Below are 23,948 nucleotides of genomic sequence, written 5' to 3'. Positions count from 1 at the left end.
ATGGGCCAAATGGTTCTTATCTGCCGACACATTCCATGTTTCTCTCTATGTTTCTATATGATATTTATAAATTGAACGTTTGAGCAAACAGGAAATATAGAAATGTCTGTGATTGTAATAATTAACACAAGTATTACTTCACAGATCTTGACAATATGCTAATAGATGTCTGGTAATTGTATGATTTAAAGCCTAAAAACAAAAACAAAAAAAATGGTCAAAGAGGATTCATCCTGTGTCATTCACCCTCTAGATGAAATCTGTAAGAAATAAGTATATTTGAATAACAGAAGTCTTATAATCTGCTATACTGGATATAATATGGAGTATTTCATATATGTGAATTATAGATGGAGAGTCGTGTGGTTGTAGGTCTTGATGGAAAGTATCAGGGTGAAAAATGCTCATGGTTTACACTGATTATCACATGAAAAGGTCTTGGAGAATCACAGAAAATTCTTACAGATGCTAAATAGGAGTGTGAACAATAGGTCTCTACCCTGCAAATACAATGTGTAAATGAAGAACCATCTTAGGAGGCCAGAAAATGCTAAACTGGAGAAGGTGGCACCATTATTCTGCCATTGTATATGGTAATGATGGAAGCCAGATCTGATCATCAAAGGTTTCATTGATAATGAAGGTGGGACTGAGCATCTCCTGGGGGAAGAGGAGGAGCAGATAGCTATAGCCACCAAAGGGGTATAAAATATTGTCAAAGAGGTATAAAAGACCCAAGCATAGCTCAGAAAGCTGGAATTTAACAAGGGAATTTACTGGAATCACTGGCTTGCTGAGGAGAAGACACTTGCTGAAGATAAAGTCCTGAGTGTGTGGAGGGTCATTTGTCTGGTAAGTATCACTGAACTGACTGTAAATGGAAAGAATTGTAAGATATTGTAATCTGTGCTGTGTATAAGGGCAATGTGTCTCTGTATTGTCTCTTGTGTATATCTCCATGTAGATTTTCATATATAAGTCCCATCATAACTGGACACTGATTTTCCACCTTTTACAATACACATTTTCTACACTTCTTCTTGTATTTCATTTTTTGCACTGAACCTTTAGAATCAGACTCGGTAAAAGGGAGGAAATTCTTACAATGGGAATAACTAAAAAGATTTCAGTTTGTTTTTCAATTCAGTGGTACAGTTTATAGGTCTGCTTATAAAAATGTTGTACTCCACAATGGCAATATTAAAATGTACAAATAATTTCCAGTCGATGTCCACTTAAATCTTTGCCTTTCATAAATAGGCCAAAAAGTTTCAAACTGATCAATAGGATGCGATAATTCATATATTTACCACCTCCCGACCGCCTAACGCACCGATGCGTCCGGGAGGTGGTTGATTTGTTCCTCCTGGACGCATCGGCGCGTCATCTTGCGAGACGCGAGATTACGTCACAGCCGGCCCGCGCATGCGCATCGCGGGCCGGCATTTCGCAGCAGAGTATTTCGTCAGCAGCCTGCCGGCCACGATCATTGGCTGGCAGGTTGCTGATTTTTAAAAAATCCAATCAGCAGCCATTTAACCCATCATATTAGTAAATATGATGGGGTTATATGGCTGCTGTGCTCCTCTGCTCCTTCTTTTGGTCGGTTGGTTCCAGCAGAGGAGCACACATCACTGTGAGTACCCACTACACCACACTTAGCCCCCAGATCACCCCTATTAACCCTTTGATCACCCCTTTGATCGCCCCTGTCAATCACTAGTGAAAGGAAAAAAGTGATCAGTGCAAACTGTCACTTTTTTTTTCCACTGGTATTGACCGTTAGGTTTCAGTATAGTTTAGACCCCTTGGTTAGGTAGTTTAGGGATCGGTTAGCGCCCAGCCCACCGCACCGCAGTCCGTTATTCGCTGATTAGCGTATCGCTAATCAGCATTTGTACTTTTATAGTATCTGGAAGTGATCAAAACTGATCACGGTCAGATCTATAATTGTATTAGTGTCACTTTAGTTCTCCCTCCACCCAAAACGCAGTGTTTGCCCGATCAGGCCTGATCGGTCGCCCACACGTGCGTTCGCCCACGCCCGCCCCACCGCAGTGACAAAAAAAAATTTTTTTTGATCGCTGCACATTCACTTTACACGCACTGCGGCGATAAAAAAATCTGTTTTGATATTTTTTATCAACCGCAGCAGCCTCCGGTACTTCGCTAGCCTCTCCTTTGTAAGACAGGCTTGATTTTTTTTTCTTGGGTAGTCTCAGGGAATACCCCTAAATTTAGTTGCCCACATGTCAAACAGGGGGTATTCCTCTGAAGAGGCCTACAGGCTTCTGACCCAGTCGGATGAGGAGTGGGAACCCTCATCTGATGAATCCAGCGGGTCAGAATACGAACCTGTAGAAAGCAGTGGCTCTCTGACCCAAAGTTCGGACGAGGAGGCTGAGGTCCCTGATAGCAGCAGGCGTACCCGGCCCCGTGTCGCTAGACCGCAGGTTGCGCAGGATCCGCTTCAAGGGCAGCAGAGTGGGGCTGGTGCTGTCGGATTACGTGGTGAGGCATACACCAGCAGCCCAGCCCTTCCTGGACCTAGTACCAGCACTGCCGTAGAACATGGTGAAGTAGCGAGCACCAGAAGGGCAGTTGAAGCTGGTACGGTGGCACGTGCAGTAGTGACCCCGTCGCAGCCACCGCAAAGACGTGCCCGTAGAGCCCCTAGAATCCCAGAGGTGCTGGCAAACCCTGATTGGCAGTCCCCAACTTCAGCCGCACCTGTAGTTCCCCCTTTCACAGCCCAGTCTGGAGTTCGGGTTGAGACAGCTCAGATCGGTTCGGCCCTGGGATTTTTTGAGCTGTTCTTGACTGCGGAGCTCTTAGACTTAGTTGTGGCAGAGACAAACCGGTATGCCACACAATTTATAACCGCTAACCCGGGAAGCTTTTATGCCCAGCCTTTCCGGTGGAAACCAGTCCAAGTTTCCGAAATTAAAACTTTTCTGGGCCTCCTCCTCAACATGGGCCTGACAAAAAAGCATGAATTGCGGTCATATTGGTCCACGAACCCGATTCATCACATGCCCATGTTCTCTGCTGCTATGTCCAGGACACGATTTGAGACCATCCTGCGTTTCCTGCACTTTAGTGACAACACCGCCTCCCGTCCCAGAGGCCACCCTGCTTTTGACCGGCTCCATATTCCAAAGTGCACCTTTCGGATTTCACCGGTTATTTTTTACAGATTTTGATTGCAAAGTACTTCTCACACATATGGGCCCCTAAATTGCCAGGGCAGTATAACTACGCCACAAGTGACCCCATTTTGGAAAGAAGACACCCCAAGGTATTCTGTGAGGGGCATGGTGAGTTCCTAGAATTTTTTATTTTTTGTCGCAAGTTAGTGGAATATGAGACTTTGTAAGAAAAAAATAAAAATAAAAAATCATCATCATTTTCCGCTAACTTGTGACAAAAAATAAAAAGTTCTATGAACTCACTATGCCCATCAGCGAATACCTTAGGGTGTCTACTTTCCGAAATGGGGTCATTTGTGGGGATTTTCTACTGTTTGGGCATTGTAGAACCTCAGGAACCGTGACAGGTGCTCAGAAAATCAGAGCTGTTTCAAAAAGCGGAAATTCGCATTTTTGTACCATAGTTTGTAAACGCTATAACTTTTACCCAAACCATTTTTTTTTTTTTGCCCAAACATTTTTTTTTTATCAAAGACATGTAGAACAATAAATTTGGTGAAAAATTTATATATGGATGTCGTTTTTTTTTGCAAAATTTTACAGCTGAAAGTGAAAAATGTCTTTTTCTTGCAAAAAAATCGTTACATTTTGATTAATAACAAAAAAAGTAAAAATGTCAGCAGCAATAAAATACCACCAAATGAAAGCTCCATTAGTGAGAAGAAAAGGAGGTAAAATTCATTTGGGTGGTAAGTTGCATGACCGAGCGATAAACGGTGAAAGGAGTGTAGTGCCGAAGTGTAAAAAGTGCTCTGGTCATGAAGGGGGTTTTAGCTAGCGGGGCTGAAGTGGTTAAATCCAATACATATATATAGAAGTGTCATTCATAGATAAATAAAAAGGAATATGATGCATTCAAAACCAATCTATGTGGTGCGATAATTCATATATTAGTTCCAATATATATATAAAAACTAGTAAAAAATAATAGTGTCACTCTTTCATCATTTGCTGTATTAAAAATGCTGTAGTATGAGGTACTGTAAAATAAGATCTGTCCATTCATACACTTGGCATATAAGAAAGAAGGATCCTTTTTCAATTGTAAGTGTCTACCTTTTCTTGCAGATATGCATGAGTATAGATATATATATATATGTTTCCACTCACTTTATAGTTGCTTCAACATCTACAGCAGAGGCGTCCCTCGTGGTGTAGATACACTCACCCACCCTCGTATTGATGTGAGGCCTGTGTGTGTGTCGGCTCTCTGTGTAGCGGTCGTGTTCCTTTGGTCCCGTGGTGAAACTGGCGTCTCTTGTGTCGTGACTCTTGTGTCGGAGCACGTGATGCCTCGGGTGGGTGTTGAATAAAGCGTGAGAGGAAATCTTTTTAGTTTGTCCTGCAATCCTTTTTTAGATATTGCAATTAGATGGACAATGTGAACGGGTAATGGTGGGTAGTAACTAGTAACTAGAGACCGCAACTACCCACCATTACCCGTTCACATTGTCCATTTTGAACTCATCATATTCCTTTTTATTTATATATAAATGACACTTATATATATGTATTGGATTTAATATATGAATAATCGAATCCTATTGATCAGTTTGAACCTTTTTGGATTTTTTACCTATTTATGAAAGGCAAAGATTTATATGGACGTCGACTGGACATTATTTGTACATTTTAATATTGTGGAGTACAACATTTTTTTAAATAAGCAAATATATATTTTTGTTTTTTTTTGTCTTATGTGTGAAATAATTATTAATTTTAACTGATCTTTTTGTATCCAATTGGTTTTAGAAGTGATTTATGATTTTTGAACCATAATTTATTACTGGGTGAGTCATTTTTAAACTAAGCACCCCTACCATAGTTAAATGAGATAGTAGATACAAACTATATACTAATTTTGTGAAAGAGTTTTACTGACAGGGCTAAAATTCTGTAATTAACTCTCCTATATAATTTTCCCTATAGATATCGTTATCTGCTCCCCTAACTAGAGATATAATACAGGTCAGTACATAACACATATTAGGGACAGTACATAGTGTAGATGATGGTGGAGCACAAAACATTGCCTTTTGATGTTATTTTGTGCTCTTATGACTTCTATAAATGACTTCTTGAGATCATGTCCTATTTGGGGGCAATCTTCTAATGTGTAATATAATAAGGAGATGAAGGGTATATAGTAGAAATTAACTGAAAAAAAGGATGTTACTCACGTATATTACATGGTTGCTGTGTTTCTGCAGATTTTCTAGTAAATTGTATCAGTTGATTTCCATATGTTGACTTCTGTAAGACTCAGAGGAATTTGATATTTTTTACACTGACTGTGCATTACTTTACAACTATTAGTTTTAACATTTTAATTAGTTTCCATCAGATCCTTTGGGATTTGTACAATATGATATCAAATGTGTAAAATGCTGTACAGATCTAATTACACCCAGGAATCAGCTTATTGTAAAAACAGAAATTCAGAATGAAGGGTAATGTTATTAGGGAGAGTTTAGTCCTTAAGGCATAATGTGGTCCATGTTTCAGTCCCCAAGGGGTTATTGGGGTGTAAGTACCTGTTAGGGATTATTTAATACGTTAATGTGATTTGGGGTCCACATGTCCGTTTTTTATTGAATTTTTGCATTGCCTACATCATGTGTATTGAAAACACACCACAGAGCATCATCATAGCCTTGAAAGCACATGGTGACTGATTGGTGATAGATACATGTAGGGTGCTTTAGAGGTCCGGATTAACTTATCATATTAAGTAATCATTTTGTAGGGGGATTATAGAGGAGAACTTTAACCACTACAGGACCGCCGTACGCAGGATTGCGTCCTGGCGGCGGCCCTGTTATCCCGCCTGGACACGCCGGGGCGTCATCTCGCGAGACGCAAGATTTCCTCTGAACGCACGCACACAGGCGCGCACCTTCACAGGATCGGCAGGTAAACAAGTGGATCTTCAGCCTACCAGCGGCGATCGTTCGCTGGCAGGCTGTAGATGCGATTTTTTTTTTAACCCCTAAAAGGTATATTAGATGCTGTTTTGATAACAGTGTCTAATATACCTGCTACCTGGTCCTCTGGTGGTCCCTTTTGCTTGGATTGACCACCAGAGGATACAGGCAGCTCTGTAAAGAAGCACCAAACACCACTACACTACACCCCCCTGTCACTTATTAACCCCTGATCACCCCATATAGACTCCCTGATCACCCCCCTGTCATTGATCACCCCCCTGTAAGGCTCCATTCAGACGTCCGTATGTGTTTTGCGGATCCAGACACCACGGATCCGGACACCGCGGATCCGCAAAACACGGACACCTATATAGAAAATGCCTTTTATTGTCCGCAATTGCAGACAAGAATCGGACATGTTCTATAGGCTCTACAAAAAGCGCAGTGTTCGCCCGATCAGGCCTGATCTTGTGCGCACACTTGCGTTCAGTCCGCCCCACCGCAGTGATAGAATTTTTTTTTTCTGCAAAAACACCGTAAAATCGCTGCAGCGCTATAAATAGATCACTTTTGAGGGGCATGGCGAGTACATAGAAGATTTTAATTTTTTTTTGGCACAAGTTAGCGGAAATTGATTTTTTTTGTTTTTTTGCTTTTTCTTACAAAGTCTCATATTCCACTAACTTGTGACAAAAAATAAAAGCTCACATGAACTCACCATACCCCTCACGGAATCCAAATGCGTAAATTTTTTTTGACATTTATATTCCAGACTTCTTCTCACGCTTTAGGGCCCCTAAAATGCCAGGGCAGTATAAATACCCCAAATATGACCCCATTTTGGAAAGTAGACACCCCAAGGTATACGCTGAGGGGCATATTGAGTCCATGAAAGATTGAACTTTTTGTCACAAGTTAGCGGAAAGGGAGACTTTGTGAGGAAAAAAAAAAAAAAAAAACAACAATTTCCGCTAACTTGTGCCAACAAAAAAAAAACTTCTATGAACTCGCCATGCACCTCATGGAATACCTTGGGGGGGCTTCTTTCCAAAATGGGGTATTTATACTGCCCTGGCATTTTAGGGGCCCTAAAGCGAGAGAAGAAGTCTGGAATCCAAATGTCTAAAAATGCCCTCCTAAAAGGAATTTGGGCCTCTTTGCGCACCTAGGCTGCACAAAAGTGTCACACATGTGGTATCGCTGTACTCAGAAGAAGTAGGGCAATGTGTTTTGGGGTGTCTTTTTACATATACCCATGCTGGGTGAGAGAAATATTTCTCTATAATGACAACTTTGTATAAAAAAAATGGGAAAAGTTGTCTTTTAGAGAGATATTTCTCTCACCCAGCATGGGTATATGTAAAAACACACGCCAAAACACATTGCCCTACTTCTCCTGAGTAATGCGATACCACATGTGTGACACTTTTTTGCAGCCTAGGTGGGCAAAGGGGCCCAAATTCTTAAAAGCACCTTTAGGGTACATGCACACGTTCAGGATTCATGTGCGGAGAATCCGCACTGAAATCCGCAGGTGTTCACAGGCAAATCCGTGCGGTCAATCGGCATTAATTGGTGCGGATTTGCATGCGGATTTGCATGCGGATTTTTTCAACATCTCTCTAGAACAAAAATACACCCTTTTTTAACATCATTTCCTGTGACATCATTTGAGAATCGGATTTAAGAATTACTGTACGTTGAAATCGTGATGCGATTAATTTAACACGAAATAATCGCATGGCGATTTCAACTTAAGCACTGTTATGTTCCATATTCGTTAATTCTAGCCTACTATGGAATATAGCAGTGCTAAGTAGAAATCGCCATGCGATTATTTCGTGTTATATTAATCGCATCGCGATTTCAACGTTTCAAATCCGACAGTACATTCTAGTATATGGAGACGTTCCCATGGTGATGGGGACGCTCCATTAGTACTGCTATATTCCATATTCGGCGAATATGGAATATAGCAGTACTAAGTTTAAATCGCCATGCGATTATTTTGTGTTAAATTAATCGCATCGCGATTTCAACGTACAGTAATTCTCAAATCCGACAGTACATTCTAGTATATGGAGACGTATATTGCGTCTCCATATACTATATGTAGTATATTGCTTCCTTCTCTTGCTGCAATGAACAGACACAAAATGGTGGCTGATTCCCCTTCCTATTACATACATGCGGATTTTGATGCGGATCCGCATCAAAATCCGCACTGTGTGCGTGTACCATCCGGATTTTAGCCTCTCCATTGAAGTGAATGGAGAAAATCCGCAAGATATCCGGACAGGAAAAAAAAAATTAATTGACATGTCGCGGATTTTAAAATCCGCACGCAGAAAAATCTGCATCGTGTGCATTGAGAATTTCAAATTCTCATAGAATACAATGGACATGACCTACGGTGCGGATTTACCGCACGCAAATCCGCGCGGAAAATCCGCACGCAATCCTGATCGTGTGCAGGGGGCCTTAGGATTTCACAGGGCATTTTTTACACATTTGGATTTCAAACTACTTCTCACACCCCACAAGTGACCCCATTTTGGAAAGAAGACACCCCAAGGTATTTGGGAATGGGCATAGTGAGTTCATGGAAGTATTAATTTTTTGTCACAAGTTAGTGGAATATGAGACTTTGTTAGGAAAAAAAAAATCATTTTCCGCTAACTTGTGACAAAAAATAAAAACTTCTATGAACTCACTATGCCTATCAGCGAATAACTTAGGGTGTCTTCTTTCTGAAATGGGGTCATTTGTGGGGTTTTTCTACTGTCTGGGCATTGTAGAACCTCAGGAAACAAGACAGGTGCTCAGAAAGTCAGAGCTGCTTCAAAATGCGGAAATTCACATTTTTGTATCATAGTTTGTAAACGCTATAACTTTTGCGCAAACCAATAAATATACACTTATTGCATTTTTTTATCAAAGACATGTAGAACAATAAATTTAGAGAAAAAATTATATAGAAATGTAGTTTTTTTTTTAACATTTTACAACTGACAATGAAAAATGTCATTTTTTTTGCAAAAATTTCTTTAAATTTCAATTAATTTAGGATTGTCACAAAAATATACTTGGGTATGTGGGTGTATAGTAAATGTAATAAAAGTTTAATAATCAATAGTGTTGCCAGTTTATAAACTACCAGCACCTCCCTGATAGACAGAGAGACAGGATTGTCTGGTTTTAGATTTATTAAATAAGTAAACTCCTAAAAAGATGAAAAATAAGCTCACAAGGGACTGATAAAAATCTAATCAAGTTCTGTATCATTATAATAGCCCGGGATAATGCTACATAGTATATGGGCCAAAGTATAAAGTTCATAAAGAAATAATATTACAGTGCAAAAAAAAAAACTTAATATCAACACAGTGGTATAGATTAGTCTGCAGGATTAATAGCCAACCAAAGTGCTAAAGAGGTAAAGCACAAAAATAAATAGAGGAACATAAGTCCCTGAATGTGACATCCAAGGAGTCTCAATACAAGACTATTCAAGAAGAGGTGTGTATTGACCTGGTGTAGCATGGAGCTCTTATCTATGTGTATGACTGATAAAATGTGGAGCTTTGATGGGGGATGTCAGCAGTGATAAGTGTGAGGAAGCAGGTTACATATATTTATGTATTTGTAGCATTAATTAATTAGAAGAAAGGAAAATAAGGACCTTTTATCTCATAAATCTTTTCTTCTTCCTCCAGGTGAGGACAGCATAAAAGGCTACTAGAAATATATTTTCTCTTCCTCTTATGAATTAGAAGATAATCAAGTGCGACTTGTTAGTAATAGAACTAAAAACAGACTGGGTAAAATGTCTGCAAGATCTGAATATAGCTCAATAAATATATAAATGTCGCACTAGGGCACTGAAACCACACCAGGTGCTCCTGTAAATTGAGACCACTCTCTCAATACAGCAAATAATATAAAATGGATAAACAGGGCACTCACGGATAGCCGAGACCAAGTATTAGAAGCAATTATTAGCTTTTATTACTACAACAAATAAAGTCAATAAAACAATGTGGCACAATAATAATAGATAAAACAATGTATCACAAAAAACAGTATCGTAGGTGAGCTGTAGATAGGATATATTATAGTCTATTGACCAGCTGAAAAATGTTCAATGATGCGATCTAATATATCTCCAGTCCAATGACGTTGCATCCGAAAATGCTATCAATGAATCATTGACTGCAGTGTTTCAATTGAGAATGGCGGCGTCACGCCGAAGCAATAAGGTAGCGGCGTCCCGCTCCTGAATAGCTTGCAAAGAAAGATAATCCGTTACCTTTACATCGACCTGTAGTTCGTCCGGAAATGTCACTTTAAGCCTTCAGATGTTTTGTTCCCAGAATATGCCTTTTGTTGTATTTTAGCACTATTCCATCAGGATATTGAATTCGGCTCGTTTTTTTCCGTTACGGTCGGTTAGTTGGTAACTCCAATATTTCAGTACAGCAATGGGGTGTAGCACCAGACGCGTTTCGGGGTCCAAACCCCTTCCCACTGAGGAAGGGGTTTGGACCCCGAAACGCGTCTGGTGCTACACCCCATTGCTGTACTGAAATATTGGAGTTACCAACTAACCGACCGTAACGGAAAAAAACGAGCCGAATTCAATATCCTGATGGAATAGTGCTAAAATACAACAAAAGGCATATTCTGGGAACAAAACATCTGAAGGCTTAAAGTGACATTTCCGGACGAACTACAGGTCGATGTAAAGGTAACGGATTATCTTTCTTTGCAAGCTATTCAGGAGCGGGACGCCGCTACCTTATTGCTTCGGCGTGACGCCGCCATTCTCAATTGAAACACTGCAGTCAATGATTCATTGATAGCATTTTCGGATGCAACGTCATTGGACTGGAGATATATTAGATCGCATCATTGAACATTTTTCAGCTGGTCAATAGACTATAATATATCCTATCTACAGCTCACCTACAGACGTGGACAAAATTGTTGGTACCCTTTGGTCAATGAAAGAAAAAGTCACAATGGTCACAGAAATAACTTTAATCTGACAAAAGTAATAATAAATTAAAATTCTATAAATGTTAACCAATGAAAGTCAGACATTGTTTTTCAACCATGCTTCAACAGAATTATGTAAAAAAATAAACTCATGAAACAGGCATGGACAAAAATGATGGTACCCCTAACTTAATATTTTGTTGCGCAACCTTTTGAGGCAATCACTGCAATCAAACGCTTCCTGTAACTGTCAATGAGACATCTGCACCTCTCAGCAGGTATTTTGGCCCACTCCTCATGAGCAAACTGCTCCAGTTGTGTCCGGTTTGAAGGGTGCCTTTTCCAGACTGCATGTTTCAGCTCCTTCCAAAGATGCTCAATAGGATTGAGGTCAGGGCTCATAGAAGGCCACTTTAGAATAGTCCAATTTTTTCCTCTTAGCCATTCTTGGGTGTTTTTAGCGGTGTGTTTTGGGTCATTGTCCTGTTGCAAGACCCATGACCTGCGACTGAGACCAAGCTTTCTGACACTGGCTAGTACATTTCTCTCTAGAATTCCTTGATAGTCTTGAGATTTCATTGTACCCTGCACAGATTCAAGACACCCTGTGCCAGACGCAGCAAAGCAGCCCCAGAACATAACAGAGCCTCCTCCATGTTTCACAGTAGGGACAGTGTTCTTTTCTTGATATGCTTCATTTTTTCGTCTGTGAACATACAGCTGATGTGCCTTGGCAAAAACTTCGATTTTTGTCTCATCTGTCCACAGGACATTCTCCCAGAAGCTTTGTGGCTTGTCAACATGTAGTTTGGCATATTCCAGTCTTGCTTTTTTATGATTCGTTTTCAACAATGGTGTCCTCCTTGGTCGTCTCCCATGTAGTCCACTTTGGCTCAAACAACGACGGATGGTGCGATCTGACACTGATGTTCCTTGAGCATGAAGTTCACCTTGAATCTCTTTAGAAGTCTTTCTAGGCTCTTTTGTTACCATTCGGATTATCCGTCTCTTAGATTTGTCATCAATTTTCCTCCTGCGGCCACGTCCAGGGAGGTTGGCTACAGTCCCATGGATCTTAAACTTATGAATAATATGTGCAACTGTACTCACAGGAACATCTAGTTGCTTGGAGATGGTCTTATAGCCTTTACCTTTAACATGCTTGTCTATAATTTTCTTTCTGATCTCTTGAGACAGCTCTTTCCTTTGCTTCCTCTGGTCCATGTCGAGTGTGGTACACACCATATCACCAAACAACACAGTGATTACCTGGAGCCATATATATAGGCCCAATGGCTGATTACAAGGTTGTAGACACCTGTGATGCTAATTAGTGGACACACCTTGAATTAACATGTCCCTTTGGTCACATTATGTTCTGTGTTTTCTAGGGGTACCATCATTTTTGTCCATGCCTGTTTCATGAGTTTATTTTTTTACATAATTCTGTTGAAGCATGGTTGAAAAACAATGTCTGACTTTCATTGGTTAACATTTATAGAATTTTAATTTATTATTACTTTTGTCAGATTAAAGTTATTTCTGTGACCATTGTGACTTTTTCTTTCATTGACCAAAGGGTACCAACAATTTTGTCCACGTCTGTACGATACTGTTTTTTGTGATACATTGTTTTATCTATTATTATTGTGCCACATTGTGCTACATTGTTTTATTGACTTTATTTGTTGTAGTAATAAAAGCTAATAATTGCTTCTAATACTTGGTCTCGGCTATCCGTGAGTGCCCTGTTTATCCATTTTATAAGATCTGAATATAGTAAACTTTTTGAAAAGACATTTCAGGAAACTCAACAAGGTGAAAGGTTATTTAAATGTCCAGAATGTGAGAAATCATTTATTACAAAAGCATATTTTGTTGAACATCAGAGAATTCACACAGGAGTGAAGCCATATTCATGTTCGGAATGTGAGAAATGTTTTACTTCAAAATTACAACTGGTGAGACATCAGAGAATTCACACAGGAGAGAAGCCATATTCGTGTCCTGAATGTGAAAAGTGTTTTAGTCAGAAGTCAGATCTTGTCCGACATCAGAGAATTCACACAGGAGAGAAGCCATTTTCATGTCCTGAATGTGAGAAATGTTTTAGTCGAAAATCATATCTTGTTGTGCATCAGAGATTTCACACAGGAGAGAAGCCATTTTCATGTCCTAAATGTACGAAGTACTTTAGTCTGAAATCACATCTTGTTGGACATAAGAGAATTCACACAGTAGAAAAGCCATTTCCATGTCCTGAATGTGAGAAGTGTTTTAGTCAGAAATCATATCTTGTCCGACATCAGAGAATTCACACAGAAGAGAAACCATTTTCATGTCCTGAATGTGAGAAATGTTTTAGTCAGAAATATCATCTTATTCGACATCAGAGAATTCACACAGAAGAGAAACCATTTTCATGTCCTGAATGTGAGAAATGTTTTAGTCAGAAATATCATCTTATTCGACATCAGAGAATTCACACACAAGAGAAACCATTTTTATGACCTGAATGTGAAAAGTGTTTTAGTCAATAATCAGATCTTGTCCGACATCAGAGAATTCACACAGAAGAGAAGCCATTTTTATGTCCTGGATGTGAGAAGTGTTTTATTCAGAAGTCAGGTTTTGTGAGCCTTCACACAGGGGAAAAGACATTTAAATGTACTAAATGTGATAAGAGTTTCACTCAGAAAACAAATCTTGTAGAACATCAGAAAATTCACACAGGAGAGAAGCCATTTTCATGTCCAGAATGTAACAAATGTTTAATTCAAAAATAAATTCTTGTTAAACATCAGAAAACTCACACAGAAGAGAAACCATATTTATGTCCTGAATGTAAGAAGTGTTTTAGTCATAAAACAGATCTTGTCCGACATCAGAGAATTCACACAGTAGAAAAGCCATTTTCATGTCCTGAATGTGAATCTTATTCAACATCAGAGAATTCACACAGGAGAGAAACCGTTTGCATGAATAGAATGTAGGACATTTTTTACTCATAAATCACATCTTTTGAAACATTTAAAAATTCACATGAGGAAGGAACCATTTGTATGCATAGTATGAGGAAAAAGTGTCATAAAATTTGATATTGTAGTACATTAAAAATCTGACAAGTCAAAAGTCATTGTATTGTTCAGAATCTATGAATTATGAAATGTGTGGAGCTCCATTGTAGTATTTGTTACCTTATGATCTGTTCTTTCTTTTTTCTGTCAATCTTCCTTTATAATAAATTTTAAAATAAGTTAATACTGTCAGAGTAATGTCTCTTTGTGTCTGTTCACAAAAAACAATATAAACCAAAGATTGAATTTTAAGAGAGCTCTGCTGTAAAAGTCCTTTAATTTATTTAAACTAAAACAATAGTTGGGTGGTTACAGTACAATGTAATATGACAGTTCCATAGCAATTTTAACTCTTTCAGGACCAGGTGATTTTTGTTTTAAAATTTAAGTTTTTTGCTCCCAACTCCATGTTTATTTTCCCATTCACATAGCCTTTTGGGGACTTTTTATTTTTTTTAGGACAAGTTTTACTTTCTAATGGCATGATTTTTATTGCACACAAAATGGGAATCTGGAAGAAATTCTATTTTTTTTAATCAATAAATATTTTATTTTCTTCAATAATAATGACAAAACATTTAAACAAAGCGGGAAAAAAACACACAAAAAGGACTTATACACATAAAAGAGATATTACTATCGTTTTAACATCATCACAGACCGGGCATTAAATCCAGCTCTGTAAACTCAAGCCTAATACCTTTAATCCCAAATATTCCCCCCCTTCCCTTGGCTGCTGTCGCTGATAGCCCGAACCCCATATTCCCCCCTCGTACCCGTCCACGTACACCACCGAACAAAGCGAGTGAGTCAGTCTACCTCGTTTCTACAAGACAGAGGGATATTGCATACCTTGCCTTCTCCGCCTCTCAACCTCCTGATACAGCTTTATTTGGGACATAATCCGTCTCAACTCCTCAAATGCAGGAGATATGTGGGAATCCCATCTTTTGAACCAGAACCTTTTCTATGAAGCAGCCCTTCACCCAGATAAGTTGATGTATGGAAGAATTATGTTTTTTTGGTATATAGGAACCCAAAATCATGGAAATCATATCCGGTACACAAGATTCGGGGAAATCCCCCTGAAGTGCTGTAAATACCTGCTCCTAAAACCGCTTTATCACGCTACATTCCCATAAAAGATGGATATATCCAGCATTGGGGCTGCCACATTTTTGACAAAAAAATTCACGACCTCTGTTATTAGCAAACTTAGCCTGCATTTGCGTTGTATAATATAACCTATGCAAAATTTTAAACTGGATTAATCTATAACTGGTTGCAGATGCTACCTTTTTCGTATTTTGTAAAATCTGTGGCCAGGGTAGGGGGGGGAAGTTTTCAGTTCCTGCTCCCATTTAGGTATACTTTTAAAGGCAATCACTGTGGACAGTGAAACTCGCATTTTCAAATAAATCTGTGCCATTTTAATCTTTTTCCCTAAGTGAAAAAAAACAATCAAAAAATGAATGTTGTTGAGTAATCATATTTGTTTTATTAAGTGTAGTTTTGTATGCATGTTTTAAACGTGCGTACATAAATTGGTCTAAAAACAAGATATTTGTGAAATTGAAGTCCCCTAAGACTTTAAAACGATCTGCGACAAACAGATGTGCCACTCTAGTGATACCCCTACGACTCCAATAAGTGTGATCGGTTATTTTAAAAAATTCTGGTTAAGTTCTGATTCTCCCACAACGGGGTAAAATGAAGCACATGTGACACCTGCAAAGTCGTTTTTAATATATCCCATACCCTCTGCAGAGTTCTCTGAGTTAAACAACTAGTGTCCAAATCTCCAAACTGTGCTGTTTCTAAGTGCGTAAAAATATTATCAAGTGACCTACTAGTTACCCTAATTAAAAATTGCCCAAATGCATTCTCTATAAAATTACAGCATCTTTGTAGCTGCACAGAAAAAAAAAATACCCTTGAAAGAAAGGAAGTGATAATCCCCCTTCTGACTCGGCCAGCCACAAATACCTCTGCTTTATACGAACCCTCTTCCTCCCCCAAATTAGGTCGTTTACAGTTCGGGTTCGCTCAACCCTAAATATGATGTTATACTCATCAATTTCATAGCAATTTTAACCTCTTCAGGACCAGGTGATTTTTGATTTTTGTTTTTTGCTCCCTGCTCCATGTTTATTTTTTCATTAACATTTTTTGGGGAAGGACAAGTTGTACTTTCTAATGGCATCATTTTTATTGCACACAAAGTGGGAAGGTGGAAGAAATTCTAGTTTACCTACATGGTAAAACTGATCTGTTCATCTTATTCTATGGGATAGCACAATTACAGAAATATCACATTTGTATAGATCCACTTCATTTTCAGACACCTTCAAAAATCCATTGCATTGAGTAAGTTGACCAACCTTGAAAATATACAAAAGAAACAGATTATCCTGCGCTTGATAAAATAACTTCTTAATTACATTTTAAGGTGATCCTGACATTACAATTCACTTTTGAAACCAACTTAGACCTATCACCATGCCATTCCTGCCCACATTCCCCCAGCAACAGAGACATATCCAAATGCTAGGTGGAAATCAAAATGAGCAATGCTATAACATGATTTTGGTCATAAATCAGAAAATCATATAAGTAAGATCCCAAATAAAATGAATATAATGAATCAATTTCTTAATTGAAATCAGTCAAAAACCTTGTATCCAAGCACAGGATCTAATATACTTCTCGATTAAATACATTTTTGTATAATCCACTAATTGGTTTTTATATGTTCTGAATGTGAGAAGAGTTTTAGTCTGAAAACAATCTTGTAGAACATCAGAAAATTCACACAGGAGAGAAGCTATTTTCATGCTCAGAATGTGATAAGTGTTTTAGTCAGAAATCACATCCACTCGTTAGTTTTCTTCTCGTCTTTTCATCAATTTTGGAGGGACGTCCAGTTCTTGGTACTGTCACTGTTGTGCCATATTTTCTCCACTTGATGATTACTGTCTTCACTGTGTTCCATGGTATATCTAATGCCTTGGAAATTCTTTTGTACCCTTCTCCTGACTGATACCTTTTAACAATGAGATCCCTCTGATGCTTTGGAAGCTCTCTGTGGACCATGGCTTTTGCTGTGGGATGCGACAAAAAAATTTTCAGGAAAGACCAACTAGAGCAGCTGAACTTTATTTGGGGTAAATCAGAGGCACTGTAAATGATGGAAAGTGTATGCTGACTCCTATTTAACATGATTTTGAATGTGATTGCTTAATTCTGAACACAGATACATCCCCAGTTATAAGAGGGTGTGCACACCTATGCAACCACAATATTTTTGTTTTTGTTTTTTGTTTTCTTCTCTCCACCTGAAAGGTTTCAGTTTGTTTTTCAATTGAGTGGTACAGTTTATAGGTCTGCTTATAAAAATGTTGTGCTCCATAATGGCAATATTAAAATGTACAAATAATTTCCAGCCGACGTCCACTTAAATCTTTGCCTTTCATAAATAGGCAAAAAATCTAAAAAGGTTCAAACTGATCAATAGGATGCGATAATTCATATATTAAATCCAATACATATATAGAAGTGTCATTCATAGATAAATAAAAAGGAATATAATGAGTTCAAAACCAATCTATGTGGTGCGATAATTCATATATTAGGTCCAATATATACATATAAACTGTATAAAAAATGCTGTAGTATGCGGTACTATAAAATAAGATCTGTCCATTCATACACTTGGCGTATAAGAGAGAAGGATCCTTTTTCAATTGTAAGTGCCTTCCTTTTCTTGCAGATATACAGTACAGACCAAAAGTTTTGACACACCTTATTATTCAAAGAGTTTTCTTTATTTTCATGACTATGAAAATTGTAGATTCACACTGAAGGCATCAAAACTATGAATTAACAGATGTGGAATTATATACATAACAAAAAAGTGTGAAACAACTGAAAATGTAATATTCTAGGTTCTTCAAAGTAGCCACCTTTTGCTTTGATTACTGCTTTGCACACTCTTGGCATTCTCTTGATGAGCTTCAAGAGGTAGGCACCTGAAATGGTCTTCCAACAGTCTTGAAGGAGTTCCCAGAGATGCTTAGCACTTGTTGGCCCTTTTGCGGTCCAGCTCACCCCAAACCATCTCAATTGGGTTCAGGTCCGGTGACTGTGGAGGCCAAGTCATCTGGCACAGCACCCCATCACTCTCCTTCATGGTCAAATAGCCCTTACACAGCCTGGAGGTGTGTTTGGGGTCATTGTCCTGTTGAAAAATAAATGATGGTCCAACTAAACGCAAACTGGATGGAATAGCATGCCGCTGCAAGATGCTGTGGTAGCCATACTGGTTCAGTATGCCTTCAATTTTGAATAAATCCCCAACAGTGTCACCAGCAAAGCACCCCCACACCTCCTCCTCCATGCTTCACGCTGGGAACCAGGCATGTAGAGTCCATCCGTTCACCTTTTCTGCGTCGCACAAAGACACAGTGGTTGGAAAAAAATATCTCAAATTTGGACCCATCAGAACAAAGCACAGATTTCCACTGGTATAATGTCCATTCCTTGTGTTCTTTATCCCAAACAAGTCTCTTCTGCTTGTTGCCTGTCCTTAGCAGTGGTTTCCTAGCAGATATTCTACCATGAAGGCCTAATTCACACAGTCTCCTCTTAACAGTTGTTCTAGAGATGTGTCTGCTGCTAGAACTCTGTGTGGCATTGACCTGGTCTCTAATCTGAGCTGCTGTTAACCTGCGATTTCTTAGGCTGGTGACTCGGATGAACTTATCCTCCGCAGCAGAGGTGACTCTTGGTCTTCTATTCCTGGGCGGTCCGCATGTGAGCCAGTTTCTTTGTAGCGCTTGATGGTTTTTGTGATTGCACTTGGGGACACTTTCAAAGTTTTCCCAATTTTTCAGACTGACTGACCTTCATTTCTTAAAGTAATGATGGCTACTCGTTTTTCTTTACTTAGCTGCTTTTTTCTTGCCATAATACAAATTCTAACAGTCTATTCAGTAGGACTATCAGCTGTGTATCCACCTGACTTCTCCACAACGCAACTGATTGTCCCAACCCCATTTCTAAGGCAAAAAATGCCACTTATTAAACCTGACAGGGCACACCTGTGAAGTGAAAACCATTTCAGGTGACTACCTCTTGAAGCTCATCAAGAGAATGCCAAGAGAGTGCAAAGCAGTAATCAAAGCAAAAGGTGGCTACTTTGAAGAACCTAGAATATGACATATTTTCAGTTGTTTCACACCTTTTTGTTATGTATATAATTCCACATCTGTTAATTCATAGTTTTGATGCCTTCAGTGTGAATCTACAATTTTCATAGTCATGAAAATAAAGAAAACTCTTTGAATGAGAAGGTGTGTCCAAACTTTTGGTCTGTACTGTATATATATATATATATATATATATAATATTACCCATAGTATATAATGCTCCTCCATCCCCCCAGTTGTGCCAGATGCCCCCAGATCCCCCTTCCAGTTGACCCCACCAGCACTGCGGACATTTAGTATAAAAAAATAAATAAAAAAACCCCCACCTCACTCCCGTTCCCCTTGAGGACCTCGGCCGTACATGTACGGCGGAAGTCCAGTCTCTAAACATGGCCTCCGGGTTTCTGCTATTTTAAATTGCAGAGACCCACGGCACATGTATGCGATAAGCCATAAGGCTGATCGCATACATTTTCCGTTTCAGATGCCGTGGTCAAATGTGGACACAGCATCAGAGCAATAGGGCTGAGATCAGTGAACCTGATACATTTATCTAAAAGACCAAAGCCTTAAGAAGGCTTCAGAGTCTATTAGATGAATATACCAATACAGGCCACTAGGTGGCAGCACTGTATTGTTATATTGAAAGTTAAGTGTTCAATGTTGGCTATATAGGCATCAATGAATACAATGGGCAATCTAATGATTACCAGTTATAGTCACCCAGGGTGACTCAAGAAAAGTAAAAAAAAAAAGTAAAAAAAAGTTTTTACAAATATAAAAAAATTAAAATATATAAAAGTTCTAATCACTTTCCTTAAAATAAAAATACTCAACCAATAAAAAATAAACATCATGGGCATCACCGCCTGCCCATACAATGTCGATAAAATTAAAATATAACAATATTAATGGCATACGGCAAATGGCGTAACGGGAAAAAAAAAAAAACAGCCAATTTGCAATTTTTTGTCACTTCAACTCCCCAATAATTTTTTTTTAATAAAAAGTGATCAAAAAGTCTGGCACGTTTCAAATTGGAATCACTAAAAAGTACAGATCGCTCCGCAAAAAAATGAGCTCTCAAACAGCCCTGTACGCATAGCTACAAAAAAGTTATAGGGGTCAGAATATGGTGATGACATTTTTTTTTTCTCAAAGGTTTTAAAAAAAAATCAGTATTAAAACGCAAGAAAAATTATACAAGTGTTTTATAGTTGTAACTGTACTGACCTGGAGAATGAAGACAACAGGTCAATTTTACCGTATAATGTAAGGTGTAAATTTTTTTTTAATAAGAACCTTTGTCAGAATTGATTTTTTTCCAAATTATACCCCATTTGTAATTTTTCACTTTCCACTACATGGTATACAACTGTAAATGGCACCATTAAAAAGTACAACTTATCCCGCAAAAATTAAGCCCTCATAAGGCTATGTGAACAGAAAAATATAAATGTTAGGACTATGGGAAGACGGGGAAGAGAAAAACAAAAAAGCGCAAAAATTGAAAATCTCAGGGTCCTCTGAGGGTTAAAGGGCTGTGACATTACAGGGGATGGCTATCTGCTGATTGGCTGGCTGCATGGCATTATGGGTCATATCGCGTTCCCGGGCTTCTTACTTTCACTTTGTAACACATGATTTACCTAGTTTGTAGCTTCTATTTTAATACATTACATTTAAAAGCTATGTTGAAATTGTTTGCAAGGATATTGCCTATTTGTTATTTCTACAACATTTGAACTAACTAAGCCTTGGTCTGAGAATCCTTCATGCAATACTTTACCTTTTGAAAATTCTTTAACCCTGGACCATTAACAAATGTTTTTTTAATAGAGTTTTGTGAGTTTTTTTGAGTTTATTTGGAAAACATAAATACTTCTGGACAGTTGGGTTCCTCATCTTCTTTTTGTCTTTCCATCCTAATTCCCCTATGCATTTATCTAACCTCCTTGTCTTATATTCTTGTCTCGAGTGACATCTCCCTAGGATATCTGAGTTTTTTTGGGGGGTTCTGCATTTTCATTTTTCTTCCCTATCTTCTTGAGCTATAAGTTTTTTATTTTTAAGTTCACATATCCATGTTGTACTTTCTAATGCCACCATTTAATATGGCATACAATGTAATGGGAAGCGAGAAAAAAATTCCAAATGGGGTGGAATTGGAAAACAAATGCAATTCCTCCACTGTTTTACGGTTTTTGTCCTTACAGCGTTCCCTTTGCAGCAAAACTGACTTGTTTTCTTAATTATGTGGGTCAGTATGATTAAAAAGACACCACATATGTACAGGTCCTTCTAAAAAAATTTGCATATTGTGATAAAGTTCATTATTTTCTGTAATGCACTGATAAACATTAGACTTTCATAAATTTTAGATTCATTACACACAACTGAAGTAGTTCAAGCCTTTTATTGTTTTAGTATTGATGATTTTGGCATACAGCTCATGAAAACCCAAAATTCCTATCTAAAAAAATTAGCATATCATGAAAAGGTTCTCTGAACGAGCTATTAACCTAATCATCTGAATCAACTAATTAACTCTAAACACCTGCAAAAGATTCCTGAGGCTTTTAAAAACTTCCAGCCTGGTTCATTACTCAAAACAGCAATCATGGGTAAGACTGCCGACCTGACTGCTGTCCAGAAGGCCATCATTGACACCCTCAAGCAAGAGGGTAAGACACAGAAAGAAATTTCTGAACGAATAGGCTGTTCCCAGAGTGCTGTATCAAGGCACCTCAGTGGGAAGTCTGTGGGAAGGAAAAAGTGTGGCAGAAAACGCTGCACAACGAGAAGAGGTGACCGGACCCTGAGGAAGATTGTGGAGAAGGACCGATTCCAGACCTTGGGAAACCTGCGGAAGCAGTGGACTGAGTCTGGAGTTGAAACATCCAGAGCCACCGTGTACAGGCGTGTGCAGGAAATGGGCTACAGGTGCCGCATTCCCCATGTCAAGCCACTTTTGAACCAGAAACAGCGGTAGAAGCGCCTGACCTGGGCTACAGAGAAGCAGCACTGGACTGGTGCTCAGTGGTCCAAAGTACTTTTTTCGGATGAAAGCAAATTTGGCATGTCATTCTGAAATCAAGGTGCCAGAGTCTGGAGGAAGACTGGGGAGAGGGAAATGCCAAAATGCCTGAAGTCCGGTGTCAAGTACCCACAGTCAGTGATGGTCGGGGGTGCCATGTCAGCTGCTGGTGTTGGTCCACTGTGTTTTATCAAGGGCAGGGTCAATGCAGCTAGCTATCAGGAGATTTTGGAGCACTTCATGCTTCCATCTGCTGAAAAGCTTAATGGAGATGAAGATTTCATTTTTCAACACGACCTGGCACCTGCTCAGAGTGCCAAAACCACTGGTAAATGGTTCACTGACCATGGTATTACTGTGCTCAATTGGCCTGCCAACTCTCCTGACCAGAACCCCATAGAGAATCTGTGGGATATTGGGAAGAGAAAGTTGAGAGACGCAAGACCCAACACTCTGGATGAGCTTAAGGCCGCTATCGAAGCATCCTGGGCCTCCATAACACCTCAGCAGTGCCACAGGCTGATTGCCTCCATGCCACGCCGCATTAAAGCAGTCATTTCTGCAAAAGGATTCCCGACCAAGTATTGAGTGCATAACTGAACATAATTATTTGAAGGTTGACTTTTTTTGTATTAAAAAACACTTTTCTTTTATTGGTCGGATGAAATATGCTAATTTTTTTAGATAGGAATGTTGGGTTTTCATGAGCTGTATGCCAAAATCATCAATATTAAAACAATGAAAGGCTTGAACTACTTCAGTTGTGTGTAATGAATCTAAAATATATGAAAGTCTAATGTTTATCAGTACATTACAGAAAATAATGAACTTTATCACAATATGCAATTTTTTTTAGAAGGACCTGTATGTGTTTTTTTATGACTAAATGGTGTAAAAATAGTTTAAAAACTAAAAAAAATAACTTATTTTATAGTTATATCTACTGAGCTGTGTGGGGGTTCATTTTTGCAGGACAATCTGTTGTTTTTATTGATACCATTTTGAAGTGTGTTAGACTTTCTTATCTATTTTTATTACTTTTTTGGGGGTAAGAGAAGAGATGAAAAAATGGTGAATCAGCAATTTTGACCCTTTTTTCCATTACACCATTTGCCGTATTGGAAAAATATTTAAATATTTATAATGATATATACAGTGCATTGCAAAAGTATTCACCCCCTTGACTTTTTTGGGATTTTGTTACATTACAGCCTTAAGTGTTTTGTTAATGTGAATTTTATGTGACCACAATGAAACATGGTGGTGGCAGCATCATGCTGTAGGGAGGTTTTTTTTAGCAGCCGGGACTAGGAAACTGGTCAGAGTCAAGGGAAAGATGGATGGTGCTTCTTGAGCAAAACCTGTACCACTCTGTCGTGATCTGAAGCTAGGACGGAGATTCAAGCTTCCAGCAGGCAATGACCCAAAACACACTGCTAAAGCAACACTAGAGTGGTTAAGGGGAAACATGTAAATGTGTTGGATTGGCCTAG

At 38.7% G+C, this 23,948-nt stretch overlaps 1 protein-coding gene across 1 annotated transcript in view; it reads right to left on the bottom strand.

The window, feature by feature from the left end:
- Nucleotides 1-133: 133 nt before the first annotated feature.
- The window catches only part of LOC122931783 (gastrula zinc finger protein XlCGF8.2DB-like), a 37,827-nt gene continuing 14,012 nt past the window's right edge, over nt 134-23,948 (bottom strand). Inside the window, exon 4 of the mRNA XM_044285842.1 lies at nt 134-192. Coding sequence (XP_044141777.1) covers nt 134-192 — 59 coding nt within the window. The remainder of the gene's footprint in view (nt 193-23,948) is intronic.

This window comes from Bufo gargarizans, chromosome 3 (genome assembly GCF_014858855.1).
Source record: "Bufo gargarizans isolate SCDJY-AF-19 chromosome 3, ASM1485885v1, whole genome shotgun sequence".
NCBI lineage: Eukaryota > Metazoa > Chordata > Amphibia > Anura > Bufonidae > Bufo > Bufo gargarizans.
The sequence above is the reverse complement of the archived record's forward strand: the minus strand, read 5'-3'. Positions and strand labels throughout refer to the sequence as shown.